This window comes from Acipenser ruthenus, chromosome 7, assembly GCF_902713425.1.
Source record: "Acipenser ruthenus chromosome 7, fAciRut3.2 maternal haplotype, whole genome shotgun sequence".
Classification (NCBI taxonomy): domain Eukaryota; kingdom Metazoa; phylum Chordata; class Actinopteri; order Acipenseriformes; family Acipenseridae; genus Acipenser; species Acipenser ruthenus.
This window is the reverse complement of record NC_081195.1, coordinates 24646063-24673465: the sequence shown is the minus strand read 5'-3', so window position 1 is coordinate 24673465 and position 27403 is coordinate 24646063. Positions and strand designations below refer to the sequence as shown.

The window sequence follows — 27403 nt, the reverse complement described above, 5'->3', positions numbered from 1 at the left end:
CACGCACATCCCCCCCCCCCCTCTTCCTTGTCTTTCGAAGTTTCTTACCTTTCAGTGGCTTCAATATTATCACTATTCCTGCTGCTTCTCTGGTTCTGATGGAGACTTTATTTCAAACACTTTCTAACCCTCTTCAGGAAGCAAAGCCTCCATGCTGTACCCCTCTCTACTAATTCTACTGCTGCTGGTTGATTGGGTTCAGTATTTGCAGGTGTGTGTGATGAAGTGATTAGATTGCCAGTGATTCTTGGAGTTACTGAATTTAAGTTTAGAAGAGCAAGTAGCCTCAATGTCATTTTATTTATTTTTCACATTCCCCCCACCCCCCTCAGTATTTCATCATGTTTCTTTGGCTTCAATATTGAATCATCATCTTTCTTTAAATCTGCCTTGACCTGGTCTTGAGCTTGTCTGGAGAATCCTAAAGTGCCTGGACTGAAAAGCTTTGCTAGTTTCATTTACATGATATTAAAATCATGTGACAATATTGATAACTCAATCCAGGATGCACTCCAAGCAATTGCAAACACAAGAAATTAAAGTATATATGTACATTTGAAAGCCAACTAGTCTTTAACTAAAAGTGCTACTGCACACTGTACTAAACTACACTGTACAGAACATTCAAGGGGTTATTTAAAAGCAGACCATGGCAATATGCAGTACAGGAATTAAAGGATGTTGGAACTACCAGACAGACTTGAAAAGTAGAGCAGACACCACACTAATCACAGTGTATAAAAGAGTAAATGCAAAAAGCAAATCACATTGTCATTCACACAGTTGCATTCAGAGGAATAAGAGACAGATCGACATTTTACAGATCTATTTAATTATTAATCTGCTGTACACATTACAGATTACTATGACATCTTCATTATAATATGGTATAAGAAACATGGGTAAAGTGCTTATGTTTTAAGGTAGGCAGCCACGCAGTGCTCCAATGGGAAAATAAGCTATTCTAAATTAGTGCAAATATATTATTCTCTTTAATGTTGGAGGAATGTGTCTGATTAGCAAAAAGTACAGGATGTTTGGTCTTGGTCTGCATTGAGAAAGTCTCTAAACAATTCTGCAACCATTATCAGTGCAGGGCATGAAGATCAGCTTAACACACCAATGCATTCGGTTTTTAAACAAAGTGCCCAAAAAATCTACGTGGATCCTTCGTGTCATTGCTAGTTCCCGATTATGATCCTTTCATCAAAGCTGCTCGCCTGTGAGCACCCTTTTCTCACGCCAAGATCTGGATCTGTTCAGTGCAACAAGTTTCGTTGTACTGTAAACTGTCACCGGCCTGTGGGTGTTTACTTGAAGATCTTGCCCTGGTTGAAGGGCTTGCCCACGTGTTTAAACTCTCCCTCCCAACATAGGTACTCCTTCATCAGGGTCTTGGACTCCTCGCCGTCAGGGTCCAGCTTCCTCCAGGAATACGAGCCGTAATCCACCTTCCAGTCATCGCAGAGCTGAGAAACATCACAATCCTGGGATGGAAAGAAGACTCCTATTGCGCAGCAGTTTCACCCACTCCGGGCTTTACTACAAGCTTGATCAGCCACAGTATGTATAGGGAACAGGCTCAGGTGTGTTATGAAACCAGGAATGGATCAAACTGCTATGCAATGAGTGTTATTTCCATTCCTCGTAATCATGTCATATTCTGTGCATACTGCCGAGTGAAGCTCTGAATTCAGATGTTTAATTTAGGTTTAAACATACTTCTATATATCGTACTTGTTATAAAAGGAGAATTATGCTGTGGTTAGTTCACTCAAGAGGATGACTCGCTCTGCCCAAACCAGGTATTTCTCCAGCGCTGTAAAGCTGAGGGAACACAAAGCCACTTTTTCTGGCTTGAAACCTGGTTCCAGGAGACCTAGATTGAGGCAACTACTGTATCAAACCACAAGTCTACCCTGGCGTGCCGTGCAGTGGCTTGAAACCAAGTTCCAAGCCACAAAGTGGCTTAGTGTTGCCTCAGTTTTCGGAAGCTTGCTGGTACCCACCTCAAACGCCAGCTGCTGTCCTCTGAAGAGCCAGACCCCAGAGATGGAGTCATCTCCGTCCTTCCCGAAGACAGCCATGATGGCAAAGCCATTCTTGCGAAGCCGCTCCAGATGTTGGAACATGTCCAAGACCTTCATGGTTTTACACCCTGCATGGTTGTCTGGATCAGAATTGAAGAGTGACGTTTTTCAACCAGTCTAGATTAGTTATGTGATGACCTACTATCTGAACCAGGAGTGGCCAACCCTGGCCTGGAGAGCCGCAGGAATTTCTGGTTTTCGCTCCACCCGAGTTCTCACATTCCTTACTTGAACCAATTATTTTCTTAATTGGGCAACACTAACAATTTTTCCAAGTCTTTAGCTATTGATGTTTTAAAGGATGGTGTCTCTCAAGGACCAAGGTTGGCCACTCCTGCTCTAAGCTATATTCCTAGAAAACTGGGGCATGTTCAGCAGAATTTTGACTGATCTGTCATCCCCCCCCCCCATTACACATTACACATTACACCTTACACATTACACAATTACTAGTTCTTCGGAAGACATCCTGCCTCTATGCACTTGGAAAAACACAGAGAAATAATGCATGTAAAGAATTCTACAGTATTAGATCCTGCATGTAATGCAATCCCACCTTAGACATACTGTTGTGGCCCTTGATCTTGCCTTTACCAGTATGGGGTAACTGGCTGACTGTGAAGGGCCACTTTAGTGTATGCACCCTCGTCACCAAGCCTGAAGACTTGTACTCCAATAGGCTGGTAATTAAAGTGCATGCAAAAACAGACACAGATCACTAGTAGTGGAAGCAATGGCTTGGCATTACCCTCCTGACTCAGGAATGGAAATAAGACTCCTACTGCGTAGCAGTTTTACACATTCCAGGTTTTACTACAAGCTTGATTAGCTACAGTGTATAGGTAAACAAGTGCGTCTTAAACTCATAGTAAAACCAGGAATGGATCAAAATGCTATGTCGTATTTCCATCCCTGCAACATACAGGAACACAATATTAAAAGTAACTTGCAGTATTTCACAAACTGTAATGCAGTTTAATAATGTTAAGTACACTAAAAATCTGCCGTCAAAAAAAAAAGCACATTCACCATCAGACAGGCGCCTGGCTGCTGTGTTGCGCTGTACACACCTGCAATAAGGAGACACAGTGCTTTATTAGCCAGTCAAGACAAGCCCTTTGAAATGATGAATGATTCAACAGCCACGCAGTCTCCCCCGCACAGCACAGCGCCCACACCTCTGCTCTCTCTAGCACTATTGTACCGAATCAGGAAGGAAGGAATGAAATTTGTGAAACTGTGGCTCATGGGTCCTTAGGATGCTGTGCACAAAGGCTCTTACCTCTTCCCCCTGGAATGTTTTTTTGAAGAAAAAAAAAAAAAGAGGAGAGATGAAACAAATGCAGAGAATTTTTTTTTTTAATTGTTATCAATTCTAGCAGTGTTCGGAATCTCAAATAATGCTGCTGTGGATAAAAGTGTGAACTGATGGACACTGAAAATCAGGCAGGGGGACACAGAGTAGGCAGCGCAATTCTGGGACCAATAAAGGTCTATATAAACCGAATGCATGATTTACAGAAGTCAGCTTAAGCAACGTGTAAAAAAAAAAAAAAAAAAAAAAAAAAAAAAAAAAAATAATAATAATAATAATAATAATGAATCCCGTTAATGGGTTCATGATGATGACAAGACAGACACAAGTAGATTCGGTTTGAATTCTTACTTGATGTTCTCCAGCCATCATAGTCATCTGCTGTCAGGCCATCCAATACTATACAATATACTCCTGTTGCTTCCTTTTTTGTGGGAACAGCCCCATAACTTGTAAACCAGTACTGGGCACATATTTCCAGGGTTGGTTCACTCGGTTCTTTAAAAGGATCTTAAGTACTCTGCTCTACAAGAGGACCACAATTAGGGTAGAGTTATATTAAAAGAGTAGGATGAATTTAATACCGCCACTCCTCTCTTCAATCTGGGGTAGATGCAAGCTGGAGCTTCTAAACCAGTCTAGGTTACTTTCAGGTTGCGTGGGTCAATCAGCCAATCAGACTCCTGAGTCCGGTTACATACTAAAGTAGTTTTTTTTTTATTTTTGCAAAAATCCAAACTGAAAATCCAATAGTCCATCTTATTCCTTTTCAACTTTGTGCTAGTTTGGGATTTTTTTCCGAGGGTGAATCGTAGGGCTCGGTTTAAATATTTCTTGGAGATCAGGGATGGTAGAAGGCTCTCCACTGGTAAAGGGGTGGAGCGGCTCCATTGTAAACACAGGACATCCTGATCGCAGAAGGGCTTCCTGTAGGGGGACAGGGGACAAGCACGTACTCCAGAGGCCCACTGGAAACTCTGACGCACACTTCCATTGCTGGATAGTTAGTCCAAAGCCATTTCCAGACACTACCCCAGACTCCCTTGGGTGTAGGGGCTACCAGAGTCACTATCCTCCTACCTTGTCCTTTAATTGTCAATTGAACTGCTGAGTTAGGGTTGGAACAAGGCCCTGGACTGCGCAATTCGATAATGAAGGTACTGCAGGGATGGAAACAAGACTCCCTTTGCATAGCAGTCTGATCCATTACTGGTTTTACTAGGAGTTTAAGATCTACCCAAGCTGGTTAACTGTACACTGTGCCTAATCAAGCACATATTAAAACCTAGGTAAAACTGTAGTGCAACAGGAGTCTTCTTTCCATCCCTGTAGCGTTTGCCAAGCTTGGAACGGTGTCAGCAGAAATAAACCAAGTCTAGACTAGCGGTCTTCCACACAAGTCACTTGCAGCGAACCATTTTCAACCCCAAAAAGGAGATGAAATGGATTAAGACAGCCACAAAGAGACAGAACACTTGAGACCTGGTTTCCGAATGCAGCGATCTAACAGCAGCAAGTACAACGACACCCTGAGCGGATTAAAGACCATAAACCATGACTGACAACCTACATTTGGATTTTGTTTGATATTCCTTTTTTGAGAAGTATTTATGGGAGCCTCTTTATACAAGCTAAATTGACAGTTTCTTTCTGGTTTTGACAGAAATGGCTGTTATATAGTGGACATGTCGAGGCTTCTGAACACATCAAAATAGCACTGATCACAGTGCAGCACCATGCACACAATAAGCAGCAGTCTCCTTTCTGCATTTACAGATTTTGTTTTTGGATGGGTTTTATCTAACTATCTTATCTTAATGTCGCATGTTAACATATGCTGTTGGAAATCACGTTGGAACCTCACAGGACTCCTAGGTCCCAGTCTGAGATAGTGTACAAATACATCGAATAAAAAATGGTCCTGTTCTCGTCTATACTCAATAAAAGGCCTGTATTCTTCAGCGCGACAAATTCAGGCGTGAATGGGTTAACTTTCATATTAAAATTGTTCTTTCAATAGGTGCTAGCCTTTTGATCAAATGTAATTTTTTGTTGGTGCTAAAACCTTGAACAGGATACGCCAACAACACAGAAATAAATAAAAATTAAATGCAATTCCCATGATATTAAATCAATCGTACATTCATCCTTTGCTCACTCGTTTTCACTACCTCCCGTGTGGCAGGCTGAATCTCAGAGTAATCCTGCTTCAATTGCATTCAGCATCAGGCTCAGCTTGAAATTGAAATCATCACTGATCCAGCCCACACCAGTAACAGTGTACAGCACCAAAGGGAAAGATTACCCTTTGCTGTGTTCATTCACCAGCCTAACCTTGTATGGTCCACTAGTACTAAATGCATTTGTTCAAAGCAATGGCAGCTACACTTGCGTGAATTACTGTACCAATGTCACCCCCTTGTGTTCAGAGTCTTGCACTACATTGCAAGTTGTATCAATTCAATCAGTCTGTTCAAGAGAAGACAGGCTCCCATTGCATCAGTTTGATCCATTCCTGGTTTTACACCTGAGCTTGTTACCAATACGGCTAACCAAGCTTGTATTATATCTTGCAATGAATGAAACTGCTATGCAATAGGAGTCATATTTCCATCCCTGTACAACTGTGCTTTTTAAACAAATTTGGTGCAATATTTTTCTAATGCTGTACACACTTCTGGTAATACTGAAATACCTAGTTGTTTGCAGTTTGGTACATGAAAATATTTCAAATGCAGACCTTCAACAGTGATCTTAATCATGTTAAACCTACCGTAGTGGGCAATGGCATTACTCTCATGAATATGAAAACCCTTCTCTCCTTCAAAAGCTGGGACCTGAAAAGTGAGGGGAGAAAAATTGGAAATGAAAACACATTAGGAGCCCAAAGAGCATAATGCATCAATCCCCACCCATAAGTGTCAAGGTATTTTTAACAGTTTTTTTTTTTTTCAAACAAAACAAGCAGAAAAAAAAGACACTATACCTTTCCAAAAGGGAACTTGGCTAAAATTCTGTTCTGCAGTCGGACTTGGGTTCAATCTCAAGTCCAGAGATTACCTTCAGCTGCACCCCACTGTACTGGGGACCTATCAACACTGGGTAGGACCTCCAGAAGTCTGGGTAGGTGTACAGAGACTGCAAAAAATAACAGTAGACAGTTGTATCATAAGCCAATTTAGCAGACACATCTCATGATTTAGAGACACAAAATAGAGATACACTGAATGAAAAAACAACTGTTTATGCTAAAATTTTGCATTTTGTTTGACCTGCTGATGACTACTGTGCCAATATAGTTAATGCCATACGAATTAGGTTATTTATTTTTTTAATGTTAACTACAGTACCTGTAATGCAGATTGCGCCATCTAAAAAAACCTCCAGACTAAGAGGGTTTTTATTCCTACACCAAGCTTGTCGACGTCTTAAACCACTGACGAGAACGTCAGCTGTGGCGTCTGCCTTTTTATTGGCACTGGTATTTCTGAACAGCATTCCCCAGCGTACAACGATGTATGGGTTTCAAAATTCCATTTTTGGTTTGAAAGTACCTCATAGGCCAATCTGCGTTGCATGTGTCGAAGCAGATTGAAAGAACCGTTTCTCCAAACAGCTGTCGGTCATGTGCCACGTTCTTGCAATCCTATAGTGTGGTCACTTCGCATTCTTTCATGCAAACATGGTAGACGCTGCTCGGGTCACATTTCAGCATGTGCTCGAATGGAAACCGTAATATAACCTATCAAACATAATACATAAAGTAAACGAACCAATATTTCACCACTTTACAAAACAATATATCACTAATGACCTACAATTTGTAGTTTAGAATAAATACAATTAGATAAATGTACAATACAGAATAAAGGAATATGAATGGATACATAGACTTAATACCATGATGCCTAGTTTAAGTAAAAATAATAAGTATAGTTAAATCATTGAACATGTTGCAAATGAAAAGCACAAACACAATAAATAGGTTAATGTAGTTACCATGGCAACAAACGCCTGTAAGTGCCTGTTTGTTTTCAAACACACTTATTCCAAAAATAGGTCAGACCAATGCACCTTTGTAACATTGTGCGCACTTCACAATAACTTGCAACATTTCACAAAGAAATTGCAACTCAGTTTCAAACACTGAGTAATATTTTGGAAACAGACTAAAAAAAAAGAAGTAGCTAAATAAAATTTTAAAAACAAAAAACATTAGGGAAAAATAATTCGTGCGGACTGTTTTTTCCATTTAAAAAACAAAAACAAAAAAACGAACAGATGACAGATTGCAAACAAAATGGTATCGCTATTTCTTTCATAATATTCTTGTGCAGTAGGAAATATATGTTGTTTCTACGGTAAAGTCCATAACATGTGGTCTTAAAAATCGCCAAGCAGGACAGTCAACCACTGCATCCACAAAACACCGTGCCCTTTTTTGGGCAATTTCCAGCAACCCCACAAACACATAATAAAACATTAAGCTGTATTGAAATGCCAATTCAACACACACACACAAAACATATACTTAACAAAACGTAACCTCTACAGATATCTCAATGCAGGAAAATAATGCAAAAGACAATTATAGTGAATGAGCCATCGACATGACCTCGACACGAACACTTACCGCCATCTTTACTACTGGCACAACCGCAAACCGAACTGTTCTCGTTTGCCTGGATACAAAAGGATGGAGAGGCTAGCTGTCGTAAATAAAAATTAAAAAAAATAGGGGGGGGGGGGGGGGGCAGATGGAATGTGGGCGGGGTTAGGAGCTGACGCAAAATAATTGCAGGGGCTGGCCAAAAAAAAAATAAAAATAATTAAACCCGCACTATAGCACACACTTTTGAGTGACACATCCAGGGGTATTGCAACTGTGTAATGCATTATCGTTTCACATGTCACAAACTTAGTATGTGTCTATTGCATCCTTCTATTTACTACATGCTTGTAAGAGCATAGTGTGTGGACAAGCCAATGTAGAGTTAACAGCGGGACAGTTTAAGCCTCCCGCTAACACTGTAATAGGGATTTGAAAGCGGTTGCTATAGTAATCAGTGTACGCAGCATTAAACACACACTACCACCAGCAATCCAACATCCAAAATAAAACACAGAGTGACCTTCAGAATGGGATTAGACCAAAATAAAACACAAAGTGTCTTAAACAGGGCAGTATTTGATTATAAACCCGCACCGGAATTACTGTTTTTACATTAGCATAAGAAGTGGAACGCTGCCCGGTCCGATTAGATTATACTACAGCAGTCTTCTCGGTGTTTTTAATTACCTATGCAATCGAAAATTGTAATGACCATTCAATTGGCTCAAGGGGACCAAGCCGATGGCGATGCTCATCACAGTTACAGCGCTAGCATTATTTAGAATTAATAATGTGTATTGATTTTTTTTTCTTGTTTAATTTACAAACGTGACCACAAGAATTTCGGCGTTTTCCAAATTCATTATTTATACTGAATATATATTGTAATGGATAATTGATATGTGGACAGAAATGTGTGTGTGTCTGTGTCTTTCACGCAATGCGATATAAACTGCGCTGGTTAGATACTGCAAAGAATGTGTCATTCTATAAGCTTTTTAGAGGTGTACCTAAACGCGCCGCCAAAAGGCAGCATTCTGAAGCGGCTTAAAATACTGTACTGCCGTCAGTCCTGTGCTCGGAAATTAATAGCGGATGCAAACACAGTTCGATGCGTTCTGATAGACAAAGGGGCTTTGTGGTGCAGTTTTGGTACAGGGATCAAAGGGATGAAATCAACAGCCCGCACCTATGACGTCGAGTACGCACACTATACTATTCATTTTAATCTGCACGCGAGAGGGTTTTCTTGTCAAGGTGAGAAAGAACTGAATTAAATTTTGTATGTGTATCGTATTTGTATGTGTATCGTATCTGCGGTCAGACGCTTAGTATACCTGTCTGCCAAGCGATGAGATTAGAGTAGCAATTAGCTTTGCTTTTAAATTGCGGTATTGATGGCGTGCTGCAGTGTTATTTTGTAATGTTTCATTTTACTTTGTGTGTCATCGTCTTTATATGTAGCTTAGACCTACATCGTTATGTTTATTATCGGACAAAATCCCATTTAGATATATACTCCCCCCCACCCAAACATTGTAAGAATATCAATTAAGATTCACATATACGGGACGCTAGGACTGCATTTTTTAATGCGTGACAACATAGTGATCGATACGTTATTAAAATGTCACCCTACTGAGGTTACACCACATTCACATTACAGTACTATAAGATTTATAGTTATGTTGGATCAATAAATACATAGTATAATAAACCCTAGACTAGACATGATTTTGCTTTTATTGCAGGCTAATGTAATTTGGACATGTGTATTGCAGCAATGTTAGTCAGTCAATGATTGGATTATTTTTATAACGTGGCATTATGTCAGCGCTTTCTATTGTTAATTAAACATCCGATATTAAAATGTCCTGCAGGTGTTCCGTCTGGTTCAGTGTTTTAGTCGTGTATGACAATGGCTATTTAAAGAACCCGAATCAAGCGTGACTCCCGGAACAAGCTCAAGATTCCGTTTAGAACGCCTCTAAGAACTTGTAGAATGTACAAGGGCTGCATTTTCTGACACCCCAATACAAACTTGTCAGAATTTACTACCTGCTTTATCGTACAAGGGTGGCCTTTTCTGACAAGGTGGCACATTTTGACAACTATAATTGTTAGAAATTGCGAAGGTTTGCAAATTCTGACGGGGAGGCATATTCTGATGATAAGCACCCTGATTATTCAGTTACCAGACCATGGCGATTGTGTCCAGTCGTTTCTATTGTGTGTTATTACATTTTCTTTAATATCGATAGGTGCAATTTCAGCAGTTTGTATAAATGATATAAATGTATATATTTTCTTTATTCTTGCTTTTGTTACATATATTTGTTAATATATAAATATTTGTATACCATTTTTAAATTACATGCATGCGATCTCATAATGCAAACCTATTATCAGATATAAAACTTTAACATACACACGTGTCTAAATCTAAACACACAAACCATACCTTCAGTGATAATTATTACATATTTCTCTTGTGTATAACATTTTCAGCGCTAGTTTGTAATACAAAGGTTTGCTTTGGAAGATATGCAAATCAAAACCTAAACCCAGACCTTTTTACTTTGAATAACGTTTCAAATCATCAATATCTTTGAATGCTGAAGCATTTTTTTAAAATGCTTACCAGTGAAGCACTACATTCTCACACAGATCCTTTCAAATTGTGTATATATATTTTTTTAGACTGTTAGTTACAGTCAAGTAAGGCATTTTGCTTTTGTCTTCATTTATAGGGGAATTGGCTGAAAACACATCTCCTTGACTCAAAAGCTTGTGTTCTATTTAAAAAAAAAAGGAAATTAACTTCTATTGTTAAACGAGATAAAAAGATCTCTTAAGCACTCTCGAATTGTTTGTTCCCTATTAAAAAAAAAATATATATAGATTTGAGTACATGCTTTAAAAACATGCCTGCCATTTCTTATAGTTTTGTTAAACAGGAACACTTTGTACTTTGTGTGGGTGTCTGTTGGTAACCCATTTCTTTCTTTTCATTTGTAGGCTATGAATGCGCCATAGTGGACGTCAACTCTCAATGAGAAAAATGAAAAGCAAAAGATTTCATCGCAGGACAACTAGATCCGCAAGGAAACAATGTGCTTAAGATAAAGTCATCTTCACGAAAGCCACGGACAAAACATTTTTGTGTAATCCATATTTAAACCAGCAAAGACAATTACCCTCTTAACACACAAGTCACCCCCTCCCTGGTTTCCCTTATGTGTGATTCGCTTTGCCCCTTTGAAATCACGGACATGCTCCAGCAAAACAATAACAACAATTACTTGTGCTTGGAGCGAGGGTGTCACAATAGAAAAATAATTGTAGAAAACAGCAGCAGGGGAGGAGGAGGGGGAGGGGGTGACAATCTACCGCAGGCCACTTCAGAAGCAGGGAGACGGGGCGCCCAAAGTCAGGGCCCCAAAACAAAAGGCCTTCGGAACCGAGCGGCGAGCGGGGCCTGTGCCAAAAACAGGAATAAAGCGGGTCTTACAAAGCCAGGACGTCAAGCTCGTTCCCAAGGCCCGGGTGAAATTACAGCCTGTCAAACGAGGCTGGTGTCAGATTCACTGGTTAACAGTACCATCTCCTGCTTGAATGCAAGCAAGTCCTATTCCAATCGTGCTTTGAAAAGCCACGGTGGCCCTGGTATTCTTGCAGACGTAAGCACTCTAAGCCTAAGCAGAATCAGCAGCCTGGGATCACCGGTAACCTTGGCAACATTAGAAGCTTCTGAAGTGAACCCAACAACAAAAGAGGGCTCATTATTGAGTATCAAAGCAAGAGACCGATACTGCAGCACTGGGAGAATTTACATAAGGGCTACCCGGAGTCTCGTTTCTCAACCACAGGCTGTTGGCAGACATGAATTTTTTCTAAACCCCTGGGGAAGGCAAGACAGGAATATGACTGGGGAAGCTGCTTGTCCTGGGAAGGAGGATGGGGTTGTTGTCCGATCCTGTAACGGAGACAGGAAAGCAATGGAAACAAACACACATGCTTTGGGAAGAGATGTCATAATAGCCAGGGAAGGGCTTCGGACTGATTCAGTGCATGAGTCCTGCGGCAGTGCAGTGGAGCAGAAGAAGAGCTGGGGTTTTACACCGATTGATGTGGACAAGCAAGGGGAAGAAGAAGACAATGTGAAAGAATCGATCGCTGATTCTTGTGTGCTGGGAAGACGTGATACCAAAAACGTGTGTAGCGCTGAAGACTGCATGAGGAGTAGGTTCAACAGCTGTACACAGAATGATGATGTTCAGGGGGAACTAGCTGGAGATCTGACGAAGGAGACCACGAGGAAGCAAGCTGTGTCTGCAGCATCTGAGCTTCATAACCATTTCTTCTGCTCCTCGGAAATGACTCTGGAGAATCGATCAGGGCATCAGAAGCAGGGAGATAAAAGTGGCCGAACAGTTGGTCAAGTGACGACAGCTTCTCCGGAACTCGCGAAATTCCAAATCCAGAAGCGCAATGCTGGGAGTGAAATCACAGCTAAAGCTCCTCCGCGGGTTAGGGAGGTTAATGAAATGTGTCGCAGGCGGGGAGAGGCGGAGAATCTCGCGGAAAAGTATTGCTGCAACCCAGGGGGTTGTGAATGTTGTCAAATTACTTCTCTAAGGCAAAGAAAGCTTCATGGAGTATGCCATGAAAAAGCGGATAATGTCTGTGTGTCCTACAGGGCATTCTCCTATGACAGTTTGGCCACTGATTTTGTCTCTGCTTTGGGTAACAGTCAGTTTGAAGCGTTTGCTTCAGTGCAGCAGTTGACCCAAGGAGAAAAACTGGGAGCTGGTGGCAGTCACTTTCCAGAATATGCCAAGGCCTGTGAAAAGCATCAGAGTCTGGCTCCAGACTCTTTGACAGGAAAGACTGAATGCACACCCATGCCAAAGGACTGTACCTGTAGTCGTAATGCAGCCAGCAACCCTGCACAGAACAAAGCCGAGGCACAGAGGCAGGGCCTGAATAAAAAACCAGGCCGCACAGAGCAGGAGGCTTTATTATCGGGGTTTCAGAGGAGCCAGGCAGAAGAGACAGGCAGGGATTCAAACATAGCCCCCATTTCAGATAACACACTTCCACTGCAGCGCTGGTTTGGTAATCCTGCTGCAGAATCTAGGCCTGATCTGTCAGTCTCCGTATCCAAGGCAACGCCCGTGGCGCAGGAGAGCTCAGCCGAGGTCGGAGGTCATTCTCTTTCTCTCAGCACGACCGGGGAGGTTGGTAATGACAGGGAGAGCCCTGGTATTGAACAGCCAGGAGACGATGAGGAATTTGGCCTTTTTGAGAAAGCAGGGGATCGCCTCCACTGGGACGAAGGATTTGCAGAGTTCGAACAAGTGCCTTGCTGGAAAAAGGGCTGTGTTGGTAAATGGTGTTTTATTTTTTATTCTCAATTTGATGGCGAGGGTAACCCAAACACAAGCAATAGCCAAACTACCAAGAAAAACAAACATTTTGAATAAAAGCCTTTTTGTTAAAGCAATGGCAATGACGGATTTTATAACTGGCACTCTAAGAAATATGTCTTACATATTTTATATTTTTTATAAAGAAAGTAATATTTATAGCACATATAATAACAGGCGGTTCTTAAATATCTTAAATATCAACAGCTGGCTGTCCACTCGTCTGTATGTTACGCTTATCATTTTATATATACATCTAATCCAATTATAACAAACGTGCAACACTAAAACTAGCCGCATTGCTTACACTGTATGCTTCAAAAGCACCAAGTCTGTCTGTGTGTCACAGTGGTCCCATGTCTGTCCTCAGATGTTGCTATCAGTCCCCAGTCCACCTCCTTGGATGGTTGGACTGCCTTCTCAGAGGGGGACACCAGTGGATTTGGACTGGGAGAGGGGACGGAGCGGGACAGAGACAGTGGTGGACAGTGGTGGCTGGACAGTGCTGTGGAGGAGACCAGAACTGCACAGCCAACCCCTCTGGACCCAGTAGGTGCACAACTATCTTGTAGAAGTCTAACTGCAGTCATTTTACAGTTTCCATAAAACCTCCACCTATAATATCGATTGCGATGACGTCATTACTTCCATTGTGGAACATGAGTAATGGTTCTTCTGCTTTCTGCAGGTACTTTTAATCTGAAAAACAGCTGATACACAAAGCATGTTTGACCAGGTGTAAGGCTTTTTAAAAATACAGTAGAACTATCGTCTAAGTAGAAGCAAGTACAGTCAAACCAGATTGGTAAACAGTAACATTTAAACAGCAGATTACAATTTCTTCAGCGTACTAAAACATTACAAGTTTAGTACGGGTACACTGAAGAAGGTACTAGAGGTAAGGTTCTTTGGAATCGTGGATGATTCATTGCTACAGTACGTAGTGAAATTTGATGGCTGTCTATTTTGTCCTGCCCAGTCCAATGTCTTTCAAGGCTGCTTCCCTTCTGTGACATCATCCCACTGGGAGACAGACAAGGTCCCATCTCTGAAAGAACAGATGCAAAGGTAAGTCAAAACAGAACCGTGTGAAAACCAAACGAACTTCAACCTTTTTTTTTTTTTGGTATGTTATTAGGGTGCTGACCCAGGTTTTAAAATCCACTGCTGTGCCTCTTATTAGCGGAGCAGTATTGTTTTTAGTTCAAACTCATTCAGAACTGCAATCGGATAACATGCTTGTAGAGCTATAAGGAGCGACTGCAATCGGTACTGGACTTTAAAAGACTGTGTTTGAACTAATTAGAACCGGATTCATTTTAACAGGCCAGCCTCCAATCTGTGGGAGGGACTCCAGGATGTGAACGAGGCAATTGGTTTAAAATACAAGTGGGCGGGATCTAGTGCCCAGAAACTCCTCCTACATTCCCTTCACATCGACCTGACCAACGTGGTGAGTATATAGCACCAGCACTCCCGGCCAACAGTCCTCCAGAGGCCGGTAGCTTACCGACATCTGATGCAGAGAGAATTGGCTTGTTCGTGGGATCCGTTTTCCGTTTTGCATCACCCTATAGAATGAACTAGTTTTAGTTCCTATGAATGAAACTTGCTGAATAATGCTACATTAACACATTGAATTATATACCGCTTTGCAGTTTTCCATATACTTAACAAAAAACTGACATGATGTTAAATAAAAGATCTAAATTACGTTCATATTTTTATTATTATTATTATTATTATTATTATTATTATTATTATTATTATTATTATTATTATTTAATTTATGTCTCAATCCTAAAATCCCAGGTGATGCAAAACTTTTGGGCATAGCTGTAGGATTTCATTCCAGATGGGGCCGCCTTGCTTTAGATCAAAACTCTGGTTCTGATAAAGATTAATTGTGGAAAATGAGATTTAAAGAGGACTTGATAGAATATGAATTGAAGATGCTGTTTGAGTGCCGACTTGTGGTCAGTTTAAGGTAGTACAAGCTCTACTGATTTCACCATGTAACAAAATTATTATTTTTTTTGGTTCCTGGGTAGTAAGTGTTATTTCCTAATTGCTTATGCCTCAAAAGTATAGAAAATGGCTATTATTCCCCACAAACTTTGCTTTTGTGACCAGGACAGTGATATTTTGAAATTTACCTATTTCCAATGAGAAAACGGGCGAATTTGTGTCTTTTCGTTCACATAAAGTCAGAAAAAAACAACATATGAATCCAAATTAATATGTATTTATACTAAAGTAATACAAACATGACTACAAAAGATTTAGAAGTGAGTAGTTTTTCGAGATTTACAATTATACTGTAAATCACTTTCACGAATCAGCCCCCAAATGTAGTCTCCCATCATGTTCTCGTTATACTGTCCTTGGTAGCGGCACTCCTTATCTAGAGCTCTGACAAATTGATTCATAAGTCCCAATTTGATGTGCAGTGGTGGCATCAGCACCTTCCGGGGGTCCCAGCCGTACTCATCATACTTCAAGGCGTCCAGCAAGGTCTTGATGCTGTTGTAATCCTCTTTGAGGTGCACCGAGTGAGCCAGGGGAAGAGACGGGTGCTTGTTACCATTATGGAGCAGCACGGCTTTGAGGCTCCTGGATGAGCTTTCAATGAAGGACAGTATAACAAGAAGATGATGGGAGATTACATTTGGGGGCTGATTCGTGAAAGTGATTTACAGTATAATCGTAAATCTCGAAAAACTACTCACTTCTAAATCTTTTGTAGTCATTTTTGTATTACTTTAGTATAAATACATGTTAATTTGGATTCATATGTTGTTTTTTTCTGACTTTATGTGAACGAAAAGACACAAATTCACCCGTTTTCTCATTGGAAATAGGTAAATTTCAAAATATCACTCCTGGTCACAAAAGCAAAGTTTGTGGGGAATAATAGCCATTTTCTATACTTTTGAGGCATAAGCAATTAGGAAATAACACTTACTACCCAGGAACAAAAATTGTGTTACATATCAGCAAGACAGGACGCATGTGTGTGACTGCACAACACTTAAAAAGAAAATTAATGTTTTATGAATGAATCGATTATATATAAAAAAAAATAAACCACAGAGATTAAATAACTCAAAGGTTCCTTGTGCTTTTTTTATATTTCAGGTTTTTTTAAAAGTATTATTTATTCTGCTTGGTCTCTTCTCAGAATAATATAATGGACGTTTTAAATACACTTCAGTTGTTTATATGGTATAATATAATTTAAATGTATAATGTAAAACACATTTTTTTAAAATGCATTAAATCTCGGGACCATACAATAATCTTTCAAACATATTTTCTTAGGAGTGAATGAGAGAGAGAGAGAGAGAGAGAGAGAGAGAGAGAGAGAGAGAGAGAGAGAGAGAGAGAGAGAGAGAGAGAGTACATCGTATCCGGTTTACAGTATGTCATAGCATAGAACACCACACCTAATTCCAATGTTCAAAAATGAAAACAAAACATAACACTCACACACCTGGTAACTTAAAAAAAAATGGATCGTCTTATTAACTTTGCTGTTATTTTATATTTTGATGATTTCTCTTTTTTTAAAATATGAGTTTATTAAAGAAATGTCGAAAAATATGTTGAAAAATATGCAAAATCAAGCATCTTTCTCGTCCTGCTGAACACCAGGTTTTGCACGCTAAAGAAGTCTGTTTTTTACTTTGTAGGACACAGTTGCCTGCTCCCAGCTCAGTAGAGCCAGCCCTAATCACAGGCTCAACCTGTTCGAGCTGCGGAACCCAGCGGACAGGATTAGCAAGACGAAGATCTCCTACGATCTCAACAAGAACATGCTGGCGTGAGCTCCGAGCTCTCCACAGCTCCCTTAGTCAACAGCTGTAACCAAAAGTTTAGCATCACCTATAGGTTTGAGACATAATTACAATTATGTCATTCAAAATGTTAACGTAACATTATTCAGCAGGTTTCATTCGACTTTATGAAATGGATTAATTGTATAGGGTGACGCTAAACTTTGGCCAATGGCCACGGACGATCATTTGATTTAGGACAGTGCTGCATTGATCTAAAGCTGGCCTCATTTATTTGTACAGATAACTAGGCAGCAATAACCTTTTAAAAACACTTTGGTATTTCCAATTGGCCATTCCAAAGATCAATGGCCGTGTTGTTTGTTTTGACTAGTTCTATTTCGTGCTGGAATATAATACGATCGAATTACAAAACAAAAGCCAAAACTATATAACTTTCTTTTTTGGTAGCTTCTCGTTTATTTATAATGATGCATTCGAATTGGGCAATGCAGTTACTTGATAAGTCCTTTTTTTTTTTTTACTAAGTACCATCTTTAGTGCAACTTGGAGACATCGCATTTTTAGTAAATTACCTGAAAGACCTGAAACACAGAACAGAAACTTTGAAAGTGTAATTGGGTTACATTCATACATGATTTGTTTGTATTTTATCCAGAAACATTTCTCCTGGGAAACCATAGCTTGCCAAAACCAGCACATTTTATTCACACCAACTTTGGCATTCATTTAAATTATATATATATATATATATATATATATATATATATATATATATATATATATATATATATATATATATATATATATAGCACCTTCACACACTAGCACCCCTCTTCTTGTTGATGGGGAGGCTAATCCAGATGAGATGCATATACCAGGAGGGTCAAACCATTGCTGAAAGAGGGGTATTTCTAACCTTAGATACAAATTAACTTTCCTTTTCTTAATATTATTTCTGTACTTCACAACTAATTATGAATAATAAAAATGATAACCAAAATAACATATTTTGTGTCAAAAACATGTGTACAATTTTAGATTTCAGTACAATGGTTAATTTATTAAATGATACTAAAGAAAACTGTTTACGTGGCTATGTGGCTTTGTTTGACTTCAACCACAGGCACTTGTCTTGGTCCTCATAAAACATATCTGGTATGCTATTTGCACAGCAAATTTTATTTGTTATGTTGGACACATTAATTTCCCTCATAAAAGGTAAAACAACTTCTACAGTAAATCATTGATTTTTGGCCGTCCCTTGCAGGCAGCTTATAACTGTATTTAATGTATTATGCATTCTTCCTCACTATCTTGTAAAGCGCTTTGTGATGGTGGTCCACTATGAAAGGCGCTATATAAAATAAAGATTGATTGATAAGTTTACCACAGTATTGTAACACATTTACCATGCATTTACCGTAATTTACGCTGCTTTACCGTGTTTTTTTTAATATGAGTTACCATACCTCTCTGTGCTTTACGATTACATATTCTTTACCATGCTTTCACTGTGCTTTATTACACTTTGCTGCGCTTTTACTATGGGAAACTTTTATAAGGCTTAATTCCCCATGTTTTGTCTTTTAATATGCTTTACCGCACCTCGCTGTGCTCTGCAATGCTTAATTATGCTTTATTACACTTTCCTGTGCTTGTTTCAGAAGGAAATACCTTTACCTGTTCTATACATCTATAGCAGGCACTTCGACTCATTTTTACCACACGACTGTTGTGCAATTCGCTGTCTCCCTTTAGTTGCCATGGCTACACTAGACCAGCTAACCGATGTGACAAATGCAAACTGTTTGCATCACGTGCACGATGCAAAGGCGCATCAAAGTCAGGCAACATCAGCAATGCTGCATATATAACATATATATACAGTATAACTTCATAAAGTATAAAAAGTTCTATTCATAGAAGTATGACTATTTTGTTTTAAAGTTTTGCCCATGAAGCTCTCCCCACCTTTAGGGGAATGTAAACAAACTGGACAATCAACAAAACTCGATTAAGGCTAAACGTCAGAAGACTGCTGTAATATTAAGACACCTAAATTAATACCGTGTGTTTCACTATGAGCTAAATCTTTCGCTGTGCACAGATAACACGCTCAGAAACTTTGAACTTAAGAAAAACTGTTTTTATAAATATTTGATATCTAAATCTTAACAATTTCACAGACGCTCGTAATGTCCCTTTAATAATTACCCAAAATGACTGTGTTTGCGAGTTCGGCCCAGTCACGGATCTATTTCCTGGAAGTGGGTGGAGAAAAGTTTGCTTTTACAAATACTTTTCAGCATAAGGTGCAGCCTTGTAACGAGAGAGGAGGGGAGAAAGAGCAAACGCTTAAGAAAGGTTTCTCTAGTAAAAAGGAAAGCAACGCGAAACAAAAAATGTCTTCAAACTGCAGATCTGGTATTATGGTGTCTATTTTTTTCGTTTTTTATCTCACCTACCTCTTTCTGGGAGCTCTGATTTTCTCCAGCATCGAAAGGCCCGAGGAAATTCGGTTGAAAGACGAGCTGAGAGTGTTGAAAACAAACTTTCTGAACCGGAGTTGCGTAAATTCCTCCTCGCTCGAAACGTTTTTAGAGCACGTTCTGACTGCTAATAAGTACGGAGTGTCTATCCTCAAGAATGCCTCGGTAAACACGAACTGGGACTTCGCCTCTTCTCTGTTCTTCGCTAGCACTTTGATAACAACTGTGGGTAAGAAACACACACTGGCGAACGAGTCTTTATTTTGTACGATGTAGAATAAAAAGTACGTATTACTAATTAAAAAGTAGTCCTCACTTTGCCATTATGCTGTAGCCCTAAAACGTCATTAAAAGCTATCGTGTTCAAAGTGCTTGTATTGCATTGCAATCCTGTAAAGTATGCATTGTAAAGGGCATATATTTACATGGATGTGCGTTATTGACGGTATGCTTAGATAATAAGATACAGCAAATGTGCTGGTACTGCTGGCATTGTACTTGGTGGGGAAAAGGAAAATGGTTGGACGTTCTGTACGGGGTTCAAACTGCGTCCCAAGCTGTACTAAGTAGACAAAGGTGGTCTTTTTCAATGTTTTCTTCGCTTTCTTGATGCTTTTTCGTTGAATTAATTTATGGCAGCCCTATTGTTTGAGGATATACCCTAGTTTGCCATTGTAAAAGCCTAGCAAAAGTATAATAAAGAATAGGCAAGCATTGTACAGCACAGAGAGGTATGGTAAAGCATAGGAAAGCATTGTAAAGCACAGAGGTCTGGTAAAGCATAGGCAAGCATTGTAAAGCACAGAGAGGTAAGGTCAAGCATATTAAAATTTGTATACAAAATACATATGCAAAAGCAGACTTAAACAATTATGAATGTTTACATTTTTAACTTTTAAATGTATTATTGTTGTTATTATTTCTTTGGTCCTAATGTAACTTCCATTTGTGATTTTAATGAACTGATGAGCTTAGAGCAGAAAGAGAGTCTGGAGCTAATGCATGTATTGGGATTAAGATATACCCAGACTACCAAACCAATCTTTTTGGTTGACCAGTCGTCCCTGGCATTAACAGACATGCATTGACATTTATCAAGATCCGCACAAATGGATAACAATACTTTGTAGTACCAAGAGATTCTTGAAATCAAGTGCCCAGTTCCCCTGCAGGCGATCGTTGAGTGAATCATGTTTTTGGAGCTAGAATTTTCATCACAAATGTTCCAGTTTAAACACACAGGCACACAAAACCAAATCGGCAATGAAGGAATAGCTGGTTGCTGTTGTCCGGGACACAGCACTCTCACGGGCCAGTTTAATGGTATCAAAATATGAAGGTATGTTGGATATCTCCATTCTATACCTTTAGTAACAGCATAAGCACAGGGTGTAGCTAGTGTATTAGCAACCTGTTGGAAAATAATGTTGGCACATCATTAGACAACATTATGCCAAAGAGCTGCATGTGACTCTGCAGTATAAGACCAAGTGCAGTTAGCTTTGAGAGCTAACTGTACAATAGATTTAACAGATCTTAAAATGATGGGTGTGTAGTTGAAGCACCAGTATCCCAGGCTAACAAGGAAACAACTGCGAGAACTACAGACTGACCTATGTGCAACTACTGTTGACTAATTTGGGAAGACCACAGCTGCAGAGGATTGCCATCTGAAAAAGAAAACAAAAAAAAACAGTACAATGCACAAGAACTGAAGGCAGCTATAGACCAATAAGCTACCATCAGCTGCCATAGCCCGTGCAATTCACCGAAATATTTTCTGAAAACGTTTTAGCTACGATTCTGGTCTGTTCCCAGGCTTTGAAAACCAGGCTGGTGACGACTGAAAGAACAGTTGAAAAGCATTCTTTATCTGTGATGTCACACACCTACGTCCCTTAACAGGGCCATGGGCAACAGCTGTGTGTGCAGTGTTTCAGGGCGAGCCCGTAAGTGTGTTTTACAAAGGCTGCAACCCTGTATGACATCAGCCTTGGGTGTTGCAGCTTAAAGAGGTGTGGAAGTCTGTGCAGCGCGGATACCCTTCCCCATTTCTCTACAAGCACCAATCGAGGAGTCTGTTTGGAGAGAAACATGACAGGCGCGTGCAGACATGAAACGGACAGTTCCAGAGTCCTATGATGAGTCAATAAAGTTAATAAATAGATAGCAGATGGGTCTCTGGGCAAATTGGTTGTGCAACTAATTTAAGACTAACTGGTGGTAATTGCAGTAATACAGTGTGGTGACTGCTCACTGTAACTAGCAACAAGAAGGTTGAAAGAAAAGAAAATATATTATTCCAAACCTCTTAAATTCAGTTCCTGTTAATTCTGCCATTGCTTCATTTCTGTCTGCCAACACAAACTAATCACTCAAAACAAACCACGAGACCATTCTCCCTTGTATAATAAACAAATAAATAGATAAATACAAATTGCAAAAGATAAGAGGGTAGTTTGTGGATTTCCAATGCAGAATAATGCAGTAATTCATGACCACAAGGATTAGCGTTTAATCTAATGCGTTCTCCAGTGATACGCGCAAGCCCCAGCATGGCTATAGGCCTCCTGCAAGGGCTGAACACACAGCAGCCTTTGTCCACATACTCTAGAGAACCACTGTGAAAGACCAAAGGAAGTGATACTAAAATCCTACTGGTTAACCATGAACTTCCACACAAACTCAAATCACTTCAGCAACAGAATTACAAGATGATCGCTTCAACATTTAAAACTTTTAACCTATGAGTATGCTGGTGACGTGCGTCCCTGTGATGACTGTGCAGTAAATACATTATTATACCATGGCCTGCATTTGTATATATGTACCCAGATCCTCATAGAGTCATTATAACCTGCGTGTTAGAGAGGCAGGGACTGTTTCTCCTCATTGCACTACGGTGGCTGAGAGCAGACACCTGCAGGACTGGCCTTTGTCCTCCAGTGGCTGGTAGCTGGGGGAAAAAAAGTTACCGTTGCCCAAATTAAGAAAATAACTGGTTCAATAAGTAATTGAGAACCAGGGTGGAATGAAAACCAGAATATGCTGTGGCTCTCCACGGCCAGGGTTAGCCACCCCTGATCTAAAATAAAGTTGACAGTGCCCCCTATCTTCTCCCCTCTCCCAGGCTATGGTCACACCACTCCTCTGTCGGATGGCGGGAAGGCTTTCTCCATAGTCTTCGCTCTGCTGGGGGTGCCCTTCACCATGCTGGTACTGACAGCCAGTGTGCAGCGGCTCATGCACCTCTTCACCTACTGGCCCATGGGGGTGTGCCAGATGAAGGCTGGCTGGTCCAGCAGGACGGCCAGCAAGGTCCAGTTTGTGCTGCTGCTCGGGGTGGTCGTGGTCTGCTTCTTTGTGGTGCCGGCCGCCATCTTCAGCGCCATTGAGCAGACTTGGACCTTCTTGGACTCCTTCTACTTCTGCTTCATCTCGCTCTGCACCATCGGTCTGGGGGACTATGTGCCAGGGGAGCAGTCTGGACAGACACTGCGGCCACTCTACAAGATCACTGTCATGGGTACGTATGCAGCACAGCGCTGCATTATTCAAAGTTGTGCTTGCTAACTGCAGGCTTGAGCTCAGTTACAATTATGCTGCAGTAATTTCATTTATACTAAAAAGTAACATAAACAGCTGCACATATTAACACGTTTCCTCAATTCTAAATAACCGAGCAGTAATCACAGATACAAGTATAGAACCATGCTACGTAACTTTTATTGTTTCAGACAAATGGGGTCACTAAAAGTGGTTGGAAATACGAGAATAACAACCGCTTTCAATGTGAAAGACCACATGGAACTGAGAATGATTTAAGCATGGATAGGTGTGTAATTGATCAGCTATATGATATAATTACAATTAAGCAGGTGTGTCTGCTCAACTACAATTACATTGCCATTGCAGTTAATTGCAATTATTACTGACCCCAGGTCTAGCTAAGTAAATCAGTAGAACTTGTGTGCAGTTCACTGTTATTTGCTACATAGCTCTTAAAGTGCAGTTTTGCTATAAATACAAGCGACAGAAAACTTGTATTTTTATTTTAAATCCTATCTGCAAAGTTAAAGAAAGTTCTCGGTTTCCATGGCTTACTCACAGGAAGTCGATCACTGCTTCACTTCCGGGGTCTTTTCACCCTAGCAGTGTCTTCTGGTTCAAAGCAAGTTACTGACTGAAAGCATGTCAGTCAAAAGGGGATGAGGGGAAAGAAGGCATTGAATGGGGTGGGGATAATTTCACATATTCACCAACTAAAATGCATCACTAAAGGTAAAAGCATAAACACGTTTTAAATGTGTTGTATTCCGCTCCCAGAAAAGCTGCTTAAGATTGGAGGTCCAGCTACTGTGTATGTGGCTATGGCTATGGTCTGGGATATATTACACAGCAGTGTGTAAAATGTATTTATTAGAACACCCCATTGCTTCTGTATTAGAACACCCCATTGCTTCTGTATTCACTGGATTGTAGACTGTACAGCTCTGGCCAAAAGTTTTGCAGCACCCTATAGAATTAACTAATTTTGCTTCATAAAGTCAAATGAAACCCACTGAATAATGTTACGCCAACATTGAATTACATGCCGCTTTGTAGTTTTCCATGTACTTCACGGAAAACTGACAACAATTTGACACTTCTAAATCTAACATGAAATACTGTACTACTATTATGGCTTCCGGTAGATGCTTGCGATATCATTTTGTAGCTTCTTTGATTACATGGTGTTAAATAAAAGATCTACGTTATGTTAGTGTAGGGTTATTTATTTTTTATTTATTTATTTTTAAACAAAGTCTCAAACCTAACATTTTAGGTGATGAAAAACGTTTGGCCAAAGCTGCTGTTTGCCCCAGCGATAGGCAGCCCTAGTCTGGTGTTAGAACGAGATACTTTTTACCTAGCCAAGCATTCAGTATAAATCTATTTACAGTTCTCTGATCACAGCAAAAATAATACAAGTTTACTTTTGTTTCTACCAAATAAAAACTGAGTGAGTGCACTGATGAATAACCTTCAGAGCAGATCCTGGGGCATTTTATGTTCAAGGCCTGCTTTGTTGTGCATGTAAAATAGCATAAAAATATCTCAAGGCTATATGCTATTTTTTTTTTCTCCCCCTGAGATTTTCAGCACAGTACAGTTTTTGTTGTTTTTGATTTGAAACTCGCATAGCAGTTTTGTTGACTTCGGGGTCTCTCTCTCTCTCTCTCCTTCTCCCCTCCCAGTGTATCTGTTTGTGGGGTTGATGGCGATGCTTCTGGTCCTGCGCTCCTTCCACAAAGCGGCTGATCTGCACGGGCTCACCAGCCTCTTCCATCTGCCCAAGTGCGAGGAGGAGGAGGAGGACCAGGAGCCGATCATCGACTCCCTGGAATCAAGTGAGCTGGACCGGGAAGCGTTGCCTCACAAGCAGCTGACAGCTGAGCCCCAGACCTCTTACAACTCCATCAACCGATAACAGCAAGCCCAGACAGGGGGGACTGCACTGCTTCAACAGCTGACAGCCAGCTGATTTCAATCAATAAGAGATTATTTACAACAGTGTCCAATCGGCTCTTCTAACTAAGTATGGAGAGATGGGCAAGCCAGTCAATCCGAGCCTACAGCCACCCGTGGCCAGATTTAGTTTTTTTAATTTAGAGGCGTATTTATAATAATACAACTGATTTTATTAGTATTTACAGGGAGCTCGCAGGCTCCCAAAAGATGGGTCTTCATGCAGGTAACCTCACCTGTCCATGCATCCGGCACTTGCTTTGCACATTTTTTGGGGGGTGGTTGATTGAGCTGGTAACCTGTACAAGCCACTTTTCCTGAAAAAGTGTCTTTGTGTTCCCTCAGCTTTTAGTTGAAATCCCTTAAAGCAATAACATACACCCTACACCAGTCTCCAACCCTGGTCCTGGAGAGCCCCAGTCCTGCAGGTTTTATAAGAGTCTTTACATCATCAATGGCTAAAGATCTGGAACGCATGTTTGACTTTCCAGATCGCGTTGGTGTGCACCCAGCTTTAGAGTTCAAATAAATGTGTAATTTCGTGTTTTTAGTTGCAGTGCTTACAAAGGTACCACGAAATTCTCCTGTCAGGACACTGCACTCTGATTGGCTATCATATTATTGCTAATAAAACAATGAATAATCCTCTCCTAACACCGACACCCTAAACCTAAGGTCAGTATCCTATACTGCAGCCATTACACATCTAAAGTAGTTCATGTTTGGCAGTGAATAAGCATTCTCGTTACTTTAAAACAAAGTGACTGGAGGTGCTGACTTCCTCAGTTGTCCTGATAGGAACATTTCATGGTACCTTTTGTAAGCACTGCGTTTTAGTTTGCCAAGGATTATTCTGTTGAAATATAAGCTTGCCATTCACCAGATGTGCCTTGTTAGTTGTCCATAAGGACTATAATAAGAGTTTGCTTGTTTTTATGACCACGAGAAGAGTGACCGACCACCTTTTTGTAATCGTTTTTATTGCAGTATCACTAACTTGTCACAGCTCAGATGCTAATATCGTTTTAAAAGCCACCTGCTTGCAGTGAAAGCAAATGCTTGACTAGTTTATTCTGCAGTGCCAAGACTTGGTTTGATGCCAGATGGGAAATGTGCAATCTCCCCTGTTTTTATACTGCAATGCACATTTTGTATGAACTATTTAAGTGTGGATACTATTGAAAAAATGAAATCGCATACAATTTTGTGAACTGTACTACAGCAATGCCTGTAAAATCACAACGGCATGCTGAAATCTGATTGAATTGAAATATCCTGGAGCCCCCTCTGGTGGCTTAGCAAGGCTACATCATCAGATTTTGGGGGTTCTTATTTTAATATGAAGACGGTGTGCTCCTATTGGGTGTTATGAGCTTGCACAGGTATAAAGTCAGCCTACTAGCAATAGAAAAGGCAGGGTTTACGAGCTGTTTAGACTAGCAGTACCCCACCAGTAGAAACAAAGGCACAAGCCAAAACATTGTCTACTGGACTTCCAGTTTTACCTTTGCAGCAAAATTCAGCAAAGTTTGTTTAAAGGTTATAAAAAACAGATTTGAACTGAATATGTATGTGAAGAGTGTGTGTCTGATGGCTGTTAACATATGTCTTTGTATTAATAGTAAAAAAAAAAAGTTTTAATAACTATATATACATATATATATGTGTGTGTTTATTATTATTTCATCATTTAGGTAAATAAAGGTTTCATTTTATCCAATGTATGTTTTTTTTTTTCATTATAACCCCTTCAGTCACTGTGTGTATAATTGCACCATGTTAAGTTTCCTATCTATGTATCTATTATATAATGCATGTATGTTGTATTCGAAGTTGTGGCAGGGAAACTTCTCCAACTGTTTATTAAATAGTGATTAAAGTTTACTAAATGCTTGTCCTTTAATCTGTTATCTTGAATTATGGTGTACTTTTGTTTGTGACTGTAGACTTGATGAAGGCATTTGCTGATGCATTTGTCTACTAATAAGTCTTATGTTTTTGGTTTCTATACATGATGTAATCAAAGAAACGGATTCAATTCTTATTTCTTAATTCAATTCGGTTACGGTACAGGGTACATCAAGTGAAAGTAAAGTGAAAAAAAATGCATTGAAAAATTGAACTGAAACTACTGAGTAGCAGTGTTTTTCATCAAACTGT

At 40.0% G+C, this 27403-nt stretch overlaps 3 protein-coding genes across 12 annotated transcripts; 2 read left to right on the top strand and 1 right to left on the bottom strand.

The window, feature by feature from the left end:
• Positions 1-811: 811 nt before the first annotated feature.
• LOC117414620 (elongation factor 1-gamma-like) lies at positions 812-19762 on the bottom strand. 10 transcript variants are annotated; one of them, XR_009329104.1, is made up of 8 exons: positions 7405-8032; positions 6960-7147; positions 6392-6543; positions 6179-6242; positions 3757-4332; positions 3161-3381; positions 2010-2170; positions 1327-1487 (listed from the first exon to the last, which is right to left on the bottom strand). XR_009329104.1 is itself a non-coding variant. In XM_059026688.1 (3 exons), exons 2-3 carry the CDS (start codon positions 2145-2147, stop codon positions 1311-1313), a joined length of 315 nt encoding a protein of 104 aa, XP_058882671.1. In that variant the 5' UTR covers positions 2148-2170; positions 3161-3736; the 3' UTR covers positions 812-1310. The 10 variants fall into 10 exon arrangements, 2 of the variants coding, with proteins under 2 accessions (XP_058882671.1, XP_034778158.2); XR_009329101.1 differs by lacking the exons at positions 3757-4332; positions 7405-8032 and adding an exon at positions 19712-19762; XR_009329100.1 differs by lacking the exons at positions 3757-4332; positions 7405-8032 and adding an exon at positions 8039-8112.
• LOC117415903 (uncharacterized) lies at positions 8584-17986 on the top strand. The gene is made up of 6 exons (XM_034026819.3): positions 8584-9274; positions 11036-13405; positions 13817-13995; positions 14426-14514; positions 14773-14899; positions 17139-17986. Exons 2-6 carry the CDS (start codon positions 11254-11256, stop codon positions 17271-17273), a joined length of 2682 nt encoding a protein of 893 aa, XP_033882710.2. The 5' UTR covers positions 8584-9274; positions 11036-11253; the 3' UTR covers positions 17274-17986.
• Positions 19474-27146, top strand: LOC117415904 (potassium channel subfamily K member 6-like). The gene is made up of 3 exons (XM_034026820.3): positions 19474-19964; positions 22866-23261; positions 24973-27146. The coding sequence occupies exons 1-3, from the start codon at positions 19649-19651 to the stop codon at positions 25203-25205; spliced, it is 945 nt and encodes a 314-aa protein (XP_033882711.3). The 5' UTR covers positions 19474-19648; the 3' UTR covers positions 25206-27146.
• The last annotated feature ends 257 nt before the right edge of the window (positions 27147-27403 follow it).